Source organism: Mesoplodon bidens, assembly GCF_964165515.1.
Source record: "Mesoplodon bidens genome assembly, chromosome: 6".
NCBI lineage: Eukaryota > Metazoa > Chordata > Mammalia > Artiodactyla > Ziphiidae > Mesoplodon > Mesoplodon bidens.
In genome coordinates, this window is record NC_138162.1 from 42,330,944 (window position 1) to 42,347,443 (window position 16,500).

The following is a 16,500-nucleotide window of genomic DNA, read 5'->3' on the forward strand; positions in this document are numbered from 1 at the left end:
GCACCTTGCCCAGAAGGCAGGGCGTAGAACGGCGCGCCTCCAGAGTCGACAAGTCCGAGCTCATTCCATGTGCCCCAGTCCGGTGTGAGTCAGCGCGCGGGGACCTGCCGCAGAGCTACGACCTTGCCCTCGACCCCTGTGCCCCGCGTCACATGATCACGGCCCGGGCGCCAAGCCACGCTCTCCGCCTGTCACTCATACGGCCCGCCCCACGCCCGTCACTCATACGGCCCGCCCAATGGCGACGGCGCGGGCGGGCCCACGAGGGGCGGGGCCTAGGGCGCCGTGCGCCGGAGCTTGTGGCGTCAATGCGCCCGCCGTGTCCATGGAGAGAGGCTGAGGTGGCCGAGCTCCGGCCCGAGGCATCGGGTTGCCGGGACGGCGAGGATGTCGGCTTCGTTAGTCCGGGCCACTGTCCGGGCTGTGAGCAAGAGGAAGCTGCAGCCCACCCGGGCCGCCCTCACCCTGGTGAGTGGCTGGGGCGCGCGACCAGGCCCGTTATATTGGTTCACTTTCGCCCCCGCGAGGGGGGCACGGTGGCAGGGCACAGCACAGCCGGGCGGCGGGACCCCTGACCCGCTCCGCAGCCGCCGCATCGTCCGCATCCCTGACTCGCCTCTGCTGGGGAGATAAACAAGCGCGGGCGGGGCTGCTCCTCGGGAGCCGGGCGCCCGGGAACTACGTTTCCCAGCGGGCCGCGCGCCGCCGCGTGCTGAGGGGCGAGGGGCGGTGCGAGCGTGGCCCCTGGGGGTCAGGCGCGGCTTTTCCGGAGATTGGGGCCGCGGAGGGTCTTGCCGCGGCAGCAGTGCTTGAGGTCGCGGGTTACTTAGAGGTCGAAATGCCAGGTGCCGGGCTCAGCAGGGTGAATGAACCAGGGTTCCTACCCTTGAGGCGCTTGGGGAGACCCGAGCCTAGCCTCGCCCGGCTGGAGGACCACAGTGTGATATGGGAGCGCCGGTGATAGCGCGGAGACAACAAAGCCCTCCCCCTTGCAGAGATCAAGGCTGCAGTGCACAAAGGGTTACTTCCTGGTGTCTGGGGTGGAAGAGGCTTTGAAACGCACTCTGTGCCTCCAGCGGTCCTAGGCCGTGGTAGCTCTAACAAAGGACAAAGAAGGATAAATTTCCACCCTGAGTGAGTTTACAGCGTTCTCTGGGTGAAAGGTCAAACACACTCAAAGGAAACTTGCTGCAGATACTTACAGCATTTACTGCGCATGCTGGATCCCCGACGTAGTGCACAGTTTTGTTTTGTCTCTTAAAGTCACATAAAATTAACCACTTGTAAGCGTTCGATTCGGTGGCATTTAGTACATTCACAGTATTGTGCAACCGTCACTTCTATGTAGCTCCAAAACACCTGGCCCCAAAAGAAAACCCCCCTGTCCATTAAGCAGTCACTATTTGCAGTTTTGAAAGATTAATTTCATAGGAAATCTTATGATCAGTTCAGCATTCTTCTCACACACACCCCACTCTTGGTAAAGAAGTCTTTGTGCAAACACTCAATTCCTGAAGACTGGGGAAAACAGATTAAATTGAATAATGGATTCCGTTCAATTTAATGCCATAAGAAGGCCTGTTGCCGGAAAATTCGTTTCAGCAAAACAGGAGAAGGTCATGATCAGGTGGGAGAATATATTTTTATAATGGGTCACTGTTTTAGGTGCATAAGGAGGTTATCCGGTTTTTGTGTGATACTGTATTCTACATTGTTTTTTTCTGTACCATCAAGCCCATTTTCCAGTCTGAAAGATACACCATCAAATCTTAGAATTCTCCAAGATTTGAAATCATAAGAACTAGAAAGCACTACTCATACTTTGCGTCTCCTTTCAATCTCAGTAAAAATTATTCAGAAATCAAAAGAATTCTACCACTGGTACTGATAGAGCCGGGAAGAGTCAGAAAGTGTGGAGACACTTTTTTGCCTTTTCTTTCTCCACCATTTGGCATGGGTCATACCCTTTCTCTCCGTTCCTACTTAGTCATCAGACATTTAAGACCTACATTTCCCACCCTCTTGGGAAACAGTCATGGGCCAGGCCTTTGGCACCTCTAGAAATTACTAGGAACAGTAACCCAGCCCATTTTCTCAGACCTCAGCTCTCAACCCACGCTTGCTCCTTTATGCTTCATTACCTGTCCCGGCTTACCAGGCCAGTTCTGCTACCAGCACTGCTTTGTCATGTCAGTTCTCAGTTCACAAGGGCTCTGTGTTGCCTTTGATCAACATTTCGAATTAGCATGCAGGAGTCCATTGTCTGAATTTATCCTACTTAACTGTCTAGCAGACTTTAGTCCCTTTCCCTGTGATCTTAGCTGGTGCCAACGCACATCCCTGTTTCTTTCCACCAAAGGTCTGTGGTAGCAGGCTTGCAGTTATTTTAATCCTGGCATGTGTTCCTAGTCTTAACATACTGGCATGCATGTATTGATATCTGTGCTTAATTTTCAAGTGTTTTTGCAAACGTTTAACACCATGTTCATTTAAGTGCAAAAGCAGTGAACTCATCAAAGGACTAATGAGTGAAGACAGATGAGAGCAAATGAAATGAGATAGTTCAATGAAATGGGTAAGAAGAGATGATGAATGTTAGCTAAGTATAAATTTTGACATCAGGAATTCGACATGTTGCAACCTTTGAGAAGTGCTGTACCTGTGCAGTCTAGTCAGTGAGAGGTTAGGAAAAGGTATTGATAAAATAAAAGCATGATTCCATGTTTTCAGAGCCAGACTACCTGTGTTAACTGATGTTAATCCGGGAGAGGATTGGTGGTTTGATGGAGAGAAAGACTTCAAAGACTGGTCACAGGCACTTTTATGCAACCAGGGGTGGGTCCTTGATAGAATAAGGTTTCAACCCACCACATCAAAGTCAGTACCCTTCATCCAAGGAGGATGACATCCCCCTTCCCTACTTTGCTGCAGACCCAGGAATTGTGAATGGAATTGTATGTATAGGAGCCAGAATAAAATATGACTGGAGAACTTGAAGATTTAACGCTACACTGCAAGCAGAGGCCTTTATTTCCATTGTTGTCCAAAGCAGAATCATTGCAGCCCTAATTAGGGTTATAGGGATATACCCACAACTGGCCTAAAGTTCAACCAAAGATGTGAAGATTAATGGTACATAGCCAGCATCATTCTTGATGCACAAGAGAGAAGTTAATTCATTGCATACAGCGGGTGCCTTAGGGCTTAATTTCTAGCAGCTCCTGGTTGAGAAGGGTCTGGAAACAATATGATGTTAAATACATGGGGGCTCAAGGAGGTGTTTATTCATTGAAGGAGTAGCCCCAGAAGTCCTTTGGAACAGTGACCAAGCTGTAAGATTGGTATAGGAGGCAATTTAAGGGGCATTACACAGGAAACAATTGGAAGTAGCCTGAATGTCTAACAGTGAAAGGCCAGTTAAATAAGTAAGAGTAAATCCTGTTGGCGAGATATGTAGTCATTCTAAGTAATGATTTTTTTTTAAAGGTTTGGGAGTCATAACTCTTAATTCTTTGACTTACTAGCCCTGTGCAAATTATTTAATCTTTAATACCTAAATCACAGAACTGAAAGAATAAAAAGATGATGCATATAAACCATTAAGCACCTAGAAAGTACTCAAGAAACAGTGAATATATGTATGTTACTATGTATCAAATGAGTAGCATGTTAAACTTTCAAAAGTAGGCTACAAAATTGTGAATATATACTGTGATTACCTGCATGTACAGGAATAGGCAAAGACAAAAGGGAAACAGCATCATAATGCCATAGCTGTTATAGAATGACTCAAACAAAATATACTGAAATTTCATTGGCTGCCCTTTATCTACCATCTTTTAAACCTTAAAATGCCAGATTTACAATGAAACGAAAGTAGGTTGTAGTTGTTGGCTCATGTTTAGTATACATAATCGTGGAGTTAACTTTGGGTTTTAATCTTGTTTCCTTAAACAGCAAAAAATGAAAATTGCCTGGGGAATGACTAAGGAAATGCAGTATTGAGGATGGAAAGTTTCTGCTACAAGGAATAGAAACGCTATGGCATGGGATAAAGTAAAAGTATGTTGCTATGAAGTAGTCAAAAAATTCGTTTATCTACAGTGCCTTCTCCCATAATTTCAACCACAAAAACAGACTAGAAATCTTTTTTTTTTAAGGCCAAAATATCTCACTCACAGATGCTCTTTCACTTGAAAGAATGTCTTGTTCTGTGATACACATATGAGAGAAATAATATTTCATTGAGTTTCAAGGGCCTCTTGAATTTTATTTCACTGGCCAAATCTCAGGTGAATTAGACTCATTGATTCTACATAACTTTCTTGGGTGGGTATGGGTAACTTAGTTGTTTGGGGGAGTATGTTGAAATGGGAGGGCCGCTAGGCTTGCAGCATGTTGTTTTGTTGAAGTTTTTATACTATTTCCCAGAATGATCTTAAGTCCTAGATGTTCCCCTGTTTAGTCATTCTGACTTGTTCTGAAATTCAGATCCATTTCTTGGAAAGTTCTAATAACCATATCTTTACCCTGAAGTGGACTCTCAGCAGGGTTATACATCATCAGTAACACTCCTCCCAGTGGGGTATATTTGATTATTGCCTGACACTAGAAAATTAAGACATGTTTTGGTTCCTGTAATGACAGTTTCCAGGCACGCAGGTAATTTTTCTCTTAAGCTCCTTTCAGTATGAAATGTTGAGCATCAACCACTTTGTGGTAAGTGGACCACTCTCTGTGAATTGCTTTTGTTTGCTGTTTAAGTGTTTTCTGCTAAGAGTTGAGAAAAGAAGGAAATATATTGCTTTTGTAAAAACCAAATTAGATAATTTAGAAAGTCACATGAGACTCGGGAGTTCCCTGGTGGTCCAGCGGATAGGATTCGGCGCTTTCACTGCATGGCCCAGGTTCAGTCCCTGGTCAGTATGAAAAGAAACAGGTGGGGCAGCGTAGTACGTGTGCCCTGAGCTTACACCTCCCATCTGCTGGCAATAAACCAAGGCTCCGCATCAGGTTGGACTTCCAGTGAGTATTTTCCCATGGCTGTGCCTTTTTTTTTTTTAATTTACTGGAAATCTTTTGATTGTAATTTGACAGTAATTAGATTAATTTCTTCAAGACTCACATGGGAAATATCACCATGAAAATTAGGAAAGCTAGTTTTTACTGGCAATCATTTAGAAGTGTAACTAAGCATTTTAAAAATTTTTTTCCATTAATATCTCTCTAACTATTTGAGGTTAACATACTGTGATCTTAAAAAATAAATAAATAAAAATAATTCTGCAGAAATTCCTCCTTCCCCCCACCCCCCACCCCCATCCCGTTCCCTGTCGTTGATCTGCTTGGTTCCTGTTCTGATAGAACCATGGGAAACGGCCTTTATAAACCACCCACTGGTAGTGATTTATTTAACTTTTTTTTTTTAAGTGAGACACAATAAGAAATACATACACACCGTATGTTAATAACTAAATCAAAGTTTCACTGTTTATCCAGTGCAGTGCACTGTTCTGTGATTTTTGTTTTTGTTTTTTGGCTGTGTTGAGTCTTTGTTGCTGCGCATGGGCTTTCTCTAGTTGCGGCGAGCAGGGGCTACTCTTCGTTGAGGTGCGCGGGCTTCTCATTGTGGTGGCTTCTCTTGTTGCGGGGCACAGGCTCTAGGCGTGCGGGCTTCATTAGTTGTAGCACCGGGCTTCAGTAGTTGTGGCACGCGGGCTTAGTTGTTCCGTGGCATGTGAGATCTTCCCGGACCAGGGATCGAACCCATGTCCCCTGCATTGGCAGGTGGATTCTTAACCACTGCGCCATCAGGGAAGTCCCTGTTTTTGTTTTTGTTTTTGTTTGCGGTATGCGGGCCTGTCCCTGTCGTGGCCTCTCCCATTGCAGAGCACAGGCTCCGGACACACAGGCTCCGGAGACACAGGCTCAGCAGCCATGGCTCACGGGCCTAGCCGCTCTGCGGCATGTGGGATCTTCCCGGACGGGGGGACGAACCCGTGTCCCCTGCATCGGCAGGCAGACTCTCAACCACTACGCCACCAGGGAAGCCCTGGTTTTTTTTTTTTAATGATAGTGTCAACCTTCTACATTGGTTTCATGACTTTTCTAAATTGGGTCCAGACTCTGCTTCAGCATCTTCATCTGGCCAAGTCCCCACCAGACAGGGTGAAAGAGCACACTCGGGCCATCCATCAGGTCTGTACCCCCAGCACAGGCTTGAGTTCTGGCTACGATTACTACCTAGTTGTAGGTCATAATGTCCACTCTTAGGTCATAATGTCCACTCTGAGATTTCACAAACCAGGAAAATGCCTGTATAGAAAACTTGAGGACCGGTTCAGCATTGCCAGCTAGAGGAGCTAGTAAAACAAGAAGTAGGAAGGACATGATCTCTTCATGATAATACATTCTCATTGTTATAATAATAGCTGGCTTATGTTGAGCTCTCTGTTCCTGGTGCTATTCTAAATGCTTTTCATGAATTCGTTCATTTAATCCTCACAAGAATCCTGAGGAGGAGGGACATTTATCCCTGTTTAAGCCAAGTAATGGGCTGGGACACAGCAAGGAAGTGGACCAGGAATGCCCTGGGACAGGCTTTCTCCCTAACAGCCTCCTCAGGAAATTGGGGTTTGTTTGTAATGCTGATCTACGCATGAAGTATTTTTGAGGACAACTGGGCTTGGTTAAACAGCATTTCTCCTGAAAACTCTTCCATGTTCTTGTTTCTATTATTGACTAGCTTAGTTCTGGTCATCTAGATGCTTAGATGCTGATGTAATAATCTCTGTGACTAGGGACCTCCCTGGAGGTCCAGTGGTCAAGACTTCGTGCTTTCAATGCAAGGGGCGCAGGTTCGATCCCTGGTTGGGGAACTAAGATCCCACGTGCGCGGCCGAAATCAATCAATCAGTTAATCTCTGTAAATATTCGGTGGGACTGGCACGAGAGGCACACACTGGGTTATTTGATGCTGGTATCACTTTTTCCTCTAGCTGTGCATTTTGATGGATCTGAAATAGATTTGGGGTAAACAGAATGAGCAAATAGAGTTAATAATGATCAATAGGAAAAATGCCTGAAGGTTGGCTTTCCCAATGTGGTACTTGAAATCATTCATTGACTGTCGAGTGCCTTCTGTGTGTCAGGCAATGTGCTTGTTGCTGGGCATAAAGTAGGAATTCGAAATAGATGCTGACTAGACAAATTACATTTGTGATGTGAGTAGATAGTACCAGAGATTATGACAGGGAGCTGACCTTGACTGGGGGGGTGGGGGCAGGGGATGAAGAGGACGTTGCTAGTAGATATTTTAAAAAATACTTTTAATTGAGTAGAGTTCATATGCTTGCGTATGAAATCCACAAGGTACTCTGATTAGAATGGAACATAAATTCACCACATGAATTTGCTAAAGATAGGCTTGAGTTGTCTTAAATACTAGGAAATATAAGGCTGAAGAATGCAAAGTTTGTAACAACTTAATAACCTTCCCTTTTTTCAGACACCTTCAGCAGTAAACAAGATAAAACAGCTTCTTAAAGATAAGCCTGAACACGTAAGTAAAACCAGTCAGACAAATATTTAGTAAAAAATTGAAGTTGTATTTTCACAATGAATTTATCTTGTGATAAACAGTGTGCTTTCATTAATTAGGTGTTTTTATTTAAAAGGTAAAAAATGCTCATGATTTTTAAATGCAAGTAACACAACAGGGTGTTATGAAAAGGAAGTCACTCTCTCACCCCACATTCTTCATTCATTCTCCCTTCCAGGAGGCAGCCTCTTCGTGTCCTTGCACAGATCATCTGTGCATTTTATTACCTAGACCAAGGTTTCTCAGCCTCAGCACTGTTGATGTTTTGGACTGGATAGTCCTTGTTGGGAGTGGATTGCAGGATGTTTAGCAGAATCTCTGGCCTGTGCCAGAGTTGTCACAACCAAAACTAATTCCCTGAGGGGAACCACTGGCCTAGACTTTGCTTGTTTCATTTGTGTGTGTGTCTCTTTTCCTACTTAGGTGAGAACCTACCACACACACTGTGGTTGCACTTTGCTTTGCCCCTAATAGTATAGCTTGAAGATCCTTCCATATCCTAACATAAAGATCCTTATTCTCTTCATGGCTGCATATCCTAGTATATTCCGTTGAACAAGTTTATTTAGCCAGGCTCTCATATTAAAGGTCTTTCGGGTTGTTCTCATTCAGTGCTTCCACAAACATTATTCAACAAATATTTAGCATCTGTAGTGTGCCAGGCCCGTTGTTCTGGATCTGTAGGCATAGCTTTTTTCATCTACATAAGCTGTATTTGTAGATGTAGAATTGTTGGGCAAGGGGTGTGCGTACCATCTTAATCTTAGCACATTGTTCATTGCCTAAGGGATACTGTAAATGACTTCCAAGACTATTAATATTCAATAATTAGACTACAGAGTAGTTTCTAAGTTCCATTGTACAACCTGTATTACAATATAACAGGAGTTCGATCATCTTCCCCCTAAGAATTATTAAATCTAAGTATATCAGTGTTCCAACTCAATTCCAACTCAATTTGGGTAGACTAATGACTAGAGTATAAATTGACCAGTTGACACAATTTCACTTTTGTAGAGTTGAGGGATGTTTGTTCATATTGTCATGAAAAGGGTTGAGCAAACACTTCATCGGGTGTCATTTATGGCATAAGCAATCCCTTTTCCAAACTCCAGTTACCTAAAGCTGTATTTTCACATACTCTCTAAGTGTCTCTCTATTCCTAATAGTTGAACTTCCTGCTTGTTTGAGTCTTCCTATTTGCAAAGATAAAAACTAAGTTAAACAAGTATTTATGACGTATGCTCCAGAATTTCAGCCAGGCAGTTTATTATTTATCATGTTGAATATGTGAAATTCCCTTACACATTCTCTAAGCTGTCACTCTGAAGGTGAATAAAGCTATAGTTGTCTCCTTGTTTGAAGACAGAAGAGAATACTCTGAATGCTTCAACTCATCAGAACCACCAAACAGCTTAACATTTAACTCACGCTCTTCATCAGGTGTCTTCCCACTTTATGTTTGCTTTCCTGGAGCAAGCACGTGTTACTGCTTTTCAGGGAATCAGGATCTGCTTGCTAAAATGATACTTATTATGATAATGCTGTATACACACACGAGAAAGCAGATAGGACTCAAGAATAGATAAGAATTGGGTAGATATTGTTAGAAAACTACATTGAGGTAGACATTGGTATTTTAAAAGTGCTGTTTGGTCACCTTTTAAACTTCTTAACGTCTGTGTTGACTGCAGGCTTTTGCTTTCTGGTACTTGAGAATGTTTACAGAATTAAGGCCCCATGTCACATAGAGGCAATAGGATTGCCAGGTGATGACCTATGAACCTTGGTGAACCTAACCATAGGGAAATATCCTGGGAACATCTCACGTGGTGAGGTGAAGCAAAAACATTTTTGAGAAAGTCCAGTTTTCTTAGGTAGTCTCTGCCATCAGATATTTTTTTTTTAAAAAAAAAAAAGGTGATTATTCATTTTTGGAATTAAAACTCTTCCCTTAAAAATGTTATTCCCTGGGCTTCCCTGGTGGCGCAGTGGTTTAGAATCTGCCTGCCAATGCAGAGGACACAGGTTCGAGTCCTGGTCTGGGAAGATCCCACATGCCACGGAGCGGCTGGGCCCATGAGCCACAGCCACTGAGCCTGCGCTCCGCAAGAAGAGAGGCCGCAACAGTGAGAGGCCCGCACACCACGATGAAGAGTGGCACGCGCTCGCCGCAACGAGAGAAAGCCCTTGCACAGAAATGAAGACCCAACACAGCCAAATAAATAAATAAATTAAAAAAAAAAAAATGTTATTCCCAGACAAAATGGTTAATAGTAATGGTTAAGTAATAAACATGCTTTAGGTGTAGTGGAATATTATGTAGGCATTAGTTGCAAATGATATTACAAAAGCTAATTACATGGGAAAATGATGTCTTAAGTGGGAAAAAAAACAAAGTAGAGAATAAATTTTTTATTTCTGCTCTAATAAAAACTATGTTTAGGGAATTCCCTGGGAGTCCAGTGGTTAGGACTCTGAGCTTTCATGGCCAAGGGCATAGGTTCAATCCCTGGTCAGGGAACTAAGATCCCACAAGCCACGTGGCATGGCCAAAAAAAAAAAAAAAAAAAAAAAAAACCCATGTTTAGATTATATATGAGACAAAGACTGAAAGAAAATAGGAAAAAACACACAAGCTCATTTTTAGGGTACTGGTGACTGTAGTTTTGGGGGGCAGTGTTCCCTCTATATTTCTTTCTTTGTATATAATTGGTGTTTATTCTTTTTGGATCCCTGCCAATGTTGTAATGATATTTGTACAGTAGTTAAATTTTTTAAATGCTGGTTTCCCATTCTGCTTATACTTCCTAAAGGGACTCTTTATAGCCAGAAATCTAATATTTATCTTTTAGCTTTTGAAGAAATGAATGTTATCAAATAGTGCTTTTATTAATATAACTGTTTAATCTGTACTACTTTAAAACTAAGTTTATTTTTACAATGCCTTTTCAGGTTGGTGTGAAAGTTGGTGTCCGAACCAGGGGTTGTAATGGCCTTTCCTACACTCTGGAATATACAAAGACAAAAGGAGACTCTGATGAAGAAGTTGTTCAAGATGGTGAGTTTTAAGCAAACTTTTTCTGGACACTTTGTTCTCCCTAAAATGTTTAGCCTTGTGTAGCATGGAGAGTAATGATGATAATAGTAGGAATGGTGTACATAGTGCTCACTGTGAGGGAGGCACGGTTCGACAGGCTTTCAAATATTAACTGATTTATACACAGCAACTAAAATGAGAATGGTACTGTATTGTCCCCATTTTGCAGATGAAGAAACTGAGGCACTGAGAGATTAAATATGTTTGCCTAAGGTCACACAGCCAGTAAGTGGCCTTATGAACATTTGAACACAATCAAGTTCACTCCATAGGCTGCGCTCTTAGTAACTAAGTGATAGATTATTGGATAAACTTGTTTATTTGTTTCAGTTATGAAAGGTTATCATTGTGTGCAGAAAGATTTTAAGATGATAAAACTTCAGAATGAACCAGCCACTTTGGTGTGAAGCATCTATGTCAAATAAGTAATGTCATCTTCTGCTTTAGAAGGGTCTATTTCCAAATTTTATTAAAAATTGCAGTGCTTTAATTATATTTTGCCCTTCCCCCCCCCAGTCCCTGCCCCTACCCAATAATCTGATAAAATCTATTTAAAACAAAATAAATACTGCCACAACCTCAGGGGAGTTTCAGCGTGCATGGGTTCTGCAGCACTGGCTTTGTGTGCACCATTAGCCAGTTTTCATGGGTTCTTGATGTGTATTCTTTTTATTGCACTTAAGTTACTGATCAGTAAAGACATTTGTTAATATATATATATATATATATTTTTACATCTTTATTGCAGTATAATTGCTTGACAATGGTGTGTTAGTTTCTGCTTTATAACAAAGTGAATCAGTTATACATATACATATGTTCCCATATCTCTTCCTTCTTGTGTCTCCCTCTCTCCCACCCTCCCTATCCCACCCCTCTAGGTGGTCACAAAGCACCGAGCTGATCTCCCTGTGCTATGTGGCTGCTTCCCACTAGCTATCTATTTTACGTTTGGTAGTGTCTATATGTCCATGCCACTCTCTCACTTTGTCACAGCTTACCCTTCCCCCTCCCCATATCCTCAAGTCCATTCTCTAGTAGGTCTGTGTCTTTGTAGTGAGGTGGATGGACCTGGAGTCTGTCATACAGAGTGAAGTAAGTCAGAAAGAGAAAGACAAATACCGTATGCTAACACATATATATGGAATCTAAGAAGAAAAAAAATGTCATGAAGAACCTAGGGGTAAGACAGGAATAATATATTATTTTTAAAATCAATATGTAAAAGTATCTTAAACCTGAAACTTTTCATCTTAAAGAAGAGATCTAATAAAGATAGTTCATATTTAAGTAATGATGCAGTTTTTTTTTTTTTTTTTTTTTTTTTTTTTTTTTTTTTTTTTTGCTGTACGCGGGCCTCTCACTGCTGTGGCCTCTCCCGTTGCGGAGCACAGGCTCCGGACACACAGGCTCCGCGGCCATGGCTCGCGGGCCCAGCCGCCCCGCAGCACGTGGGATCCTCCGGGATCGGGGCGCGAACCCGTGTCCCCTGCATCGGCAGGCGGACTCCCAACCACTGCGCCACCAGGGAAGCCCTGATGCAGTTTTTTATAAGGAAGAAGGCTTTCTTAATCCATTAGTGTTTATGAAGGTGCCCACCTCTACCAACTAGGTAGGTAGAGATAACTAGGGAGTTATGTTATTATCAGTTTTCAGGTCCATAAGCAGAAAAGCAGAACTGCTTGTACTGATTTATGATTTAGTCTTATTAAACTAGCCCATTATATCATAGTCCTTTGTGTTTCTCTAGGCTTGGCAGTGTGTTGTGTGTACAAATGTCATTTCAGGAGTTTCATTAATCTCATTCACTCCATCTTTACAGAACTCTTACTGAGAATATACACATTTTCTTCATGTAGCAAATTGAAGTATAGCGAAGAAAGGCAAATTCTAGTTTTACACAGAATTGTCATGGAATTTGCTGTACACAACTGTCTAGCTTAATACAGTTGTTTTTGACATAGATTATTGTGTAGGAAAGGGGACAGAAAACTGAGCACTGCATCCCTTAAAGAAAATAATGAGACAGGTTCAAAAGGCTCTTGTTGTTTTTTTGTTTGTTTTTTCTGCGGTACGCAGGCCTCTCACTGTTGTGGCCTCTCCCGTTGCGGAGCACAGGCTCCGGACGCGCAGGCTCAGCGGCCATGGCTCACGGGACCAGCCGCTCCGCAGGGATCTTCCCGGACCGGGGCACGAACCCGTGTCCCCTGCATCGGCAGGCGGACTCTCAACCAGTGCGCCACCAGGGAAGCCCCAAAAGCCTCTTGTTTGACGTTTGTTAGTGGTTACTATTTAAAGTTCAGTTGTGCTTTGAATCAGCAGGTTCCATGGGATGGCAGGCTTTATATGACTCATGTTTTCTTCTCCCCCAGGAGTCAGAGTGTTCATCGAGAAGAAAGCACAGCTAACACTTTTAGGAACAGAAATGGACTATGTTGAAGACAAATTATCCAGTGAGTTTGTGTTCAATAACCCAAACATCAAAGGAACGTGTGGCTGTGGAGAAAGCTTTAACATTTGACTCCTCAGGACTGCTCGGGCTGTAGGCCCCAGGAGAGCTGTGGAAGCTCTACGGCTTATTGAAGAAGTCATAGGACTGTCGCATGCTTAAGATTTGTAACGTATGGCTGCCTTACAAGGAAAATAAAGTGATGCATTTGAAAATGAAGCCAGTGTGTTAGATTCCAGAAGAATTGATACTTGTGTCCTTTATAGGAGACAGAAAATGAGAATCTATTGCTGTCTTTGTGTCGTCTTTCTGATCTGTAAAGAAAAAAAGTTTTACCCTGCAATTAAATTCTCCTTCCTGCATCCTTTCTGTTAGAGCTAGTTTCATGGAAGTTGCCTTCCCGGGGGGATTTCAGAAAACATATTCTTTTTTTTTTTTTTTTTTTTTTTTTTTTTGCAGTACGCGGGCCTCTCACTGTTGTGGCCTCTCCTGTTGCGGAGCACAGGCTCCGGACGCGCAAGCTCAGCAGCCATGGCTCACGGGCCCAGCCGCTCCGCGGCATGTGGAATCTTCCCGGACCAGGGCATGAACCTGTATCCCCTGCATCGGCAGGTGGACTCTCAACCACCGCGCCACCAGGGAAGCCCTGGAAAACATATTCTTAATAGGTGTAGATTGGTAGATCTTTTGAAAGGATTGAACGTACATCTCCCAACAAGATGGATGGCTTTTAAAATTCAGAGGCAGGAAGTCTTGACTGCTGGTGTGGTGTGGTGGTGCACTGTTTTTCTACCCAAACTGGGCACAGCGTTTCTACATTTTTATCTAAAACTTCATTGTCAGATGCCTCATTTGCTTACCCTGCAGCATCCCCAGCCATTAAAGTATTGGACAAAGATTTCCTTGAACTGTAGTGCAGAATAGTTCTGAGTGATGGGATCAAAAGGTAAATACTTCACCCACCTGTTTTTTTTTTTTTTTTTTTTTTTTTTTCTTTTTGCGGTATGTGGGCCTCTCACTGCTGTGGCCTCTCCCGTTGCGGAGCACAGGCTCTGGACGCGCAGGCCCAGCGGCCATGGCTCACGGGCCCAGCCGCTCCGCGGCATGTGGGATCCTCCCAGACCGGGGCACGAACCCGTATCCCCTGCATCGGCAGGCGGACTCTAAACCACTGCGCCACCAGGGAGGCCCACCCACCTGTTTTTAAGTCCATTTCTTTTGCCCACCCTAAGCGTCTGCTCGGATATGGGATCTCAAGCGGACTTAGATCCTTTTAGTCAGAAGTTCTCTTAAAAGCCATCTAGCCCATCCCTTCAGTTCTATACCCGGGGAAGCTGAAGGGCTTTTGTACCCCCTCACACTGCAGGCTGGGTAGGGGCACAGCCAGGATCACCCACATCTCCCCGTCTTGTAGGTGACACGCCAGCCCTGCGCTCCGAGGCAGTCAGTGAAGGTAAATGGGTGGTCTGGCTTATTTATCTGGTGAACATTTGGATAAGATTGCTTTGTAATTTGGAGAGCATATTTAATTTTATTTTATTTGGGGTGAGAAGAATCTTATTTTAAAACCCATTTATGTGAATTACCATCTTGTTTCACCAGGACTGTGGAACAGTCGTTTATACTAGCAGGGAAGAAGACATTGTAGCCACCCAGAACTGTTCTTTTGGAAGGTAGTAGTAATTGTGAAGCAGAACATGGGGATCTTTTCTTATAATTCCCAATATGGTGTGTACACTCTGGGTCCTAAGTCCAACTGCTAAAATTTTTAAGCCTAATATTTTAACCTGACATTTTATCAGCAACTTTTCTTTAACAGTGTTCCTTTTGTCATTTAGTTATTGATTTTCCTGGGTTTGACATATTAAGTGTTCTGTGAGATGACATATTTGCTTTTTTTGAAAGCCGTTTCTTATGAATTGAAGTAGCTGAGTTCCTTTTTGTTTGTCATATTTACTAAAGTACCAGGCACAAAATGCACCAAAACCTGCTAGAGCAGTAGCTTTATGTAAATGCTCATGAATTTGTATTGTTAATATAACTGTCAACCCACTTATAATTTGTGCAATACTGTATATATATATAGATTGAGTTGCCAATAAAAAAAAATGTAGCCTCTTTGTGATCATAAAATTGCCTTTTCTTTTAAGGGAGCAGGGTTTGTGAATAGCAGCCATTGTTGCTACTAATAAGTAATGTTCTACTTTCCTAACCAGTCTCCCTGCCGCCAGGATTTTCCCCACCCGATTCTGTTGCATCCACTCTTTTAGTTGTTGGGGTCCCCTTGCAGCCCACTGACAGACCATTGCAGATTGCTCTGGGCTCCAGAGTCCTCATTCCCTTTCTCCTTCTGTATTGCCTTTCTCCCTTTTTCACTATAAGGGTCATTCACCTCATCCAAGCTGCTTCTACAGCCTCCCACGCAAATTTCATCCTTACTTTCTCACATGTTGTTATTCCCAGTAGGGAATGCTTTTTCCAACTCTGTCATCTGAGCTTTATGTTCATCTCCCTGCGGTAGTTACCTTCAGGCGTATTTGTGAGCACCTGCTCTCCGCCATCCCTTAGGCTTCACAGATAACCAGAGACCATCTCTGAAAGATCTTAGCGTTGACAAATGAGACAGACACCAATGAAAAGAATAGGGTAAGTGTTGCTAATAGCATTTACTCCATACTTGCTACATGCCAGGAACTGTTCTAATTAACAGTCTTCACTACAACCCAGTGAAGTAGGTCTGATGACTGTCTTTTTCGTAGATGAGAAACTGAAATATGGCGTGGACCAAACAGTTGACCTAAGGCAACGTGGTAAGTGGCCAAGTCAGGGTGACACCCCACACCATCTGGCTCCAGCCCCCTGCCCCTCGCAGTTAGGCTGCACTGCACATCACGATAAGAGCCGAGATTGCAGGTGCCCTTTTAAAAAGGTATCTAAGAGGGCTTCCCAGGTGGCGCAGTGGTTGAGGGTCCACCTGCCGATGCAGGGGACACGGGTTCGTGCCCCAGTCCGGGAGGATCCCACATGCCGCGGAGCGGCTGGGCCCGTGAGCCACGGCCACTGAGCCTGCGCGTCCGGAGCCTATGCTCCGCAACGGGAGAGGCCACAACAGTGAGAGGCCCGCGTACCACAAAAAAAAAAAAAACTACAATGAGATATCATCTCACACCAGTCAGAATGGCCATCATCAAAAAATCTAGAAGCAATAAATGCCGGAGAGGGTGTGGAGAAAGGGGAACACTCTTGCACTGCTGGTGGGAATGTGAATTGGTACAGCCACTATGGAGAACAGTATGGAGGTTCCTTAAAAAACTACAGATAGAACTACCATACGACCCAGAAATCCCACTA

At 43.5% G+C, this 16,500-nt stretch overlaps 1 protein-coding gene and 1 long non-coding RNA gene across 2 annotated transcripts; one reads left to right on the forward strand and one right to left on the reverse strand.

Moving 5' to 3' along the window:
- Positions 1-289: 289 nt before the first annotated feature.
- On the forward strand, positions 290-13,368 carry ISCA1 (iron-sulfur cluster assembly 1). Its single transcript, XM_081236969.1, has 4 exons — positions 290-468; positions 7,508-7,561; positions 10,556-10,661; positions 13,073-13,368. Exons 1-4 carry the CDS (start codon positions 388-390, stop codon positions 13,219-13,221), a joined length of 390 nt encoding a protein of 129 aa, XP_081093095.1. The 5' UTR covers positions 290-387; the 3' UTR covers positions 13,222-13,368.
- Positions 9,515-10,411, reverse strand: LOC308619184. Its single transcript, XR_014016135.1, has 2 exons — positions 9,864-10,411; positions 9,515-9,575 (listed from the first exon to the last, which is right to left on the reverse strand). It is a non-coding gene; the product is annotated as an uncharacterized lncRNA (long non-coding RNA).
- Positions 13,369-16,500: the final 3,132 nt, after the last annotated feature.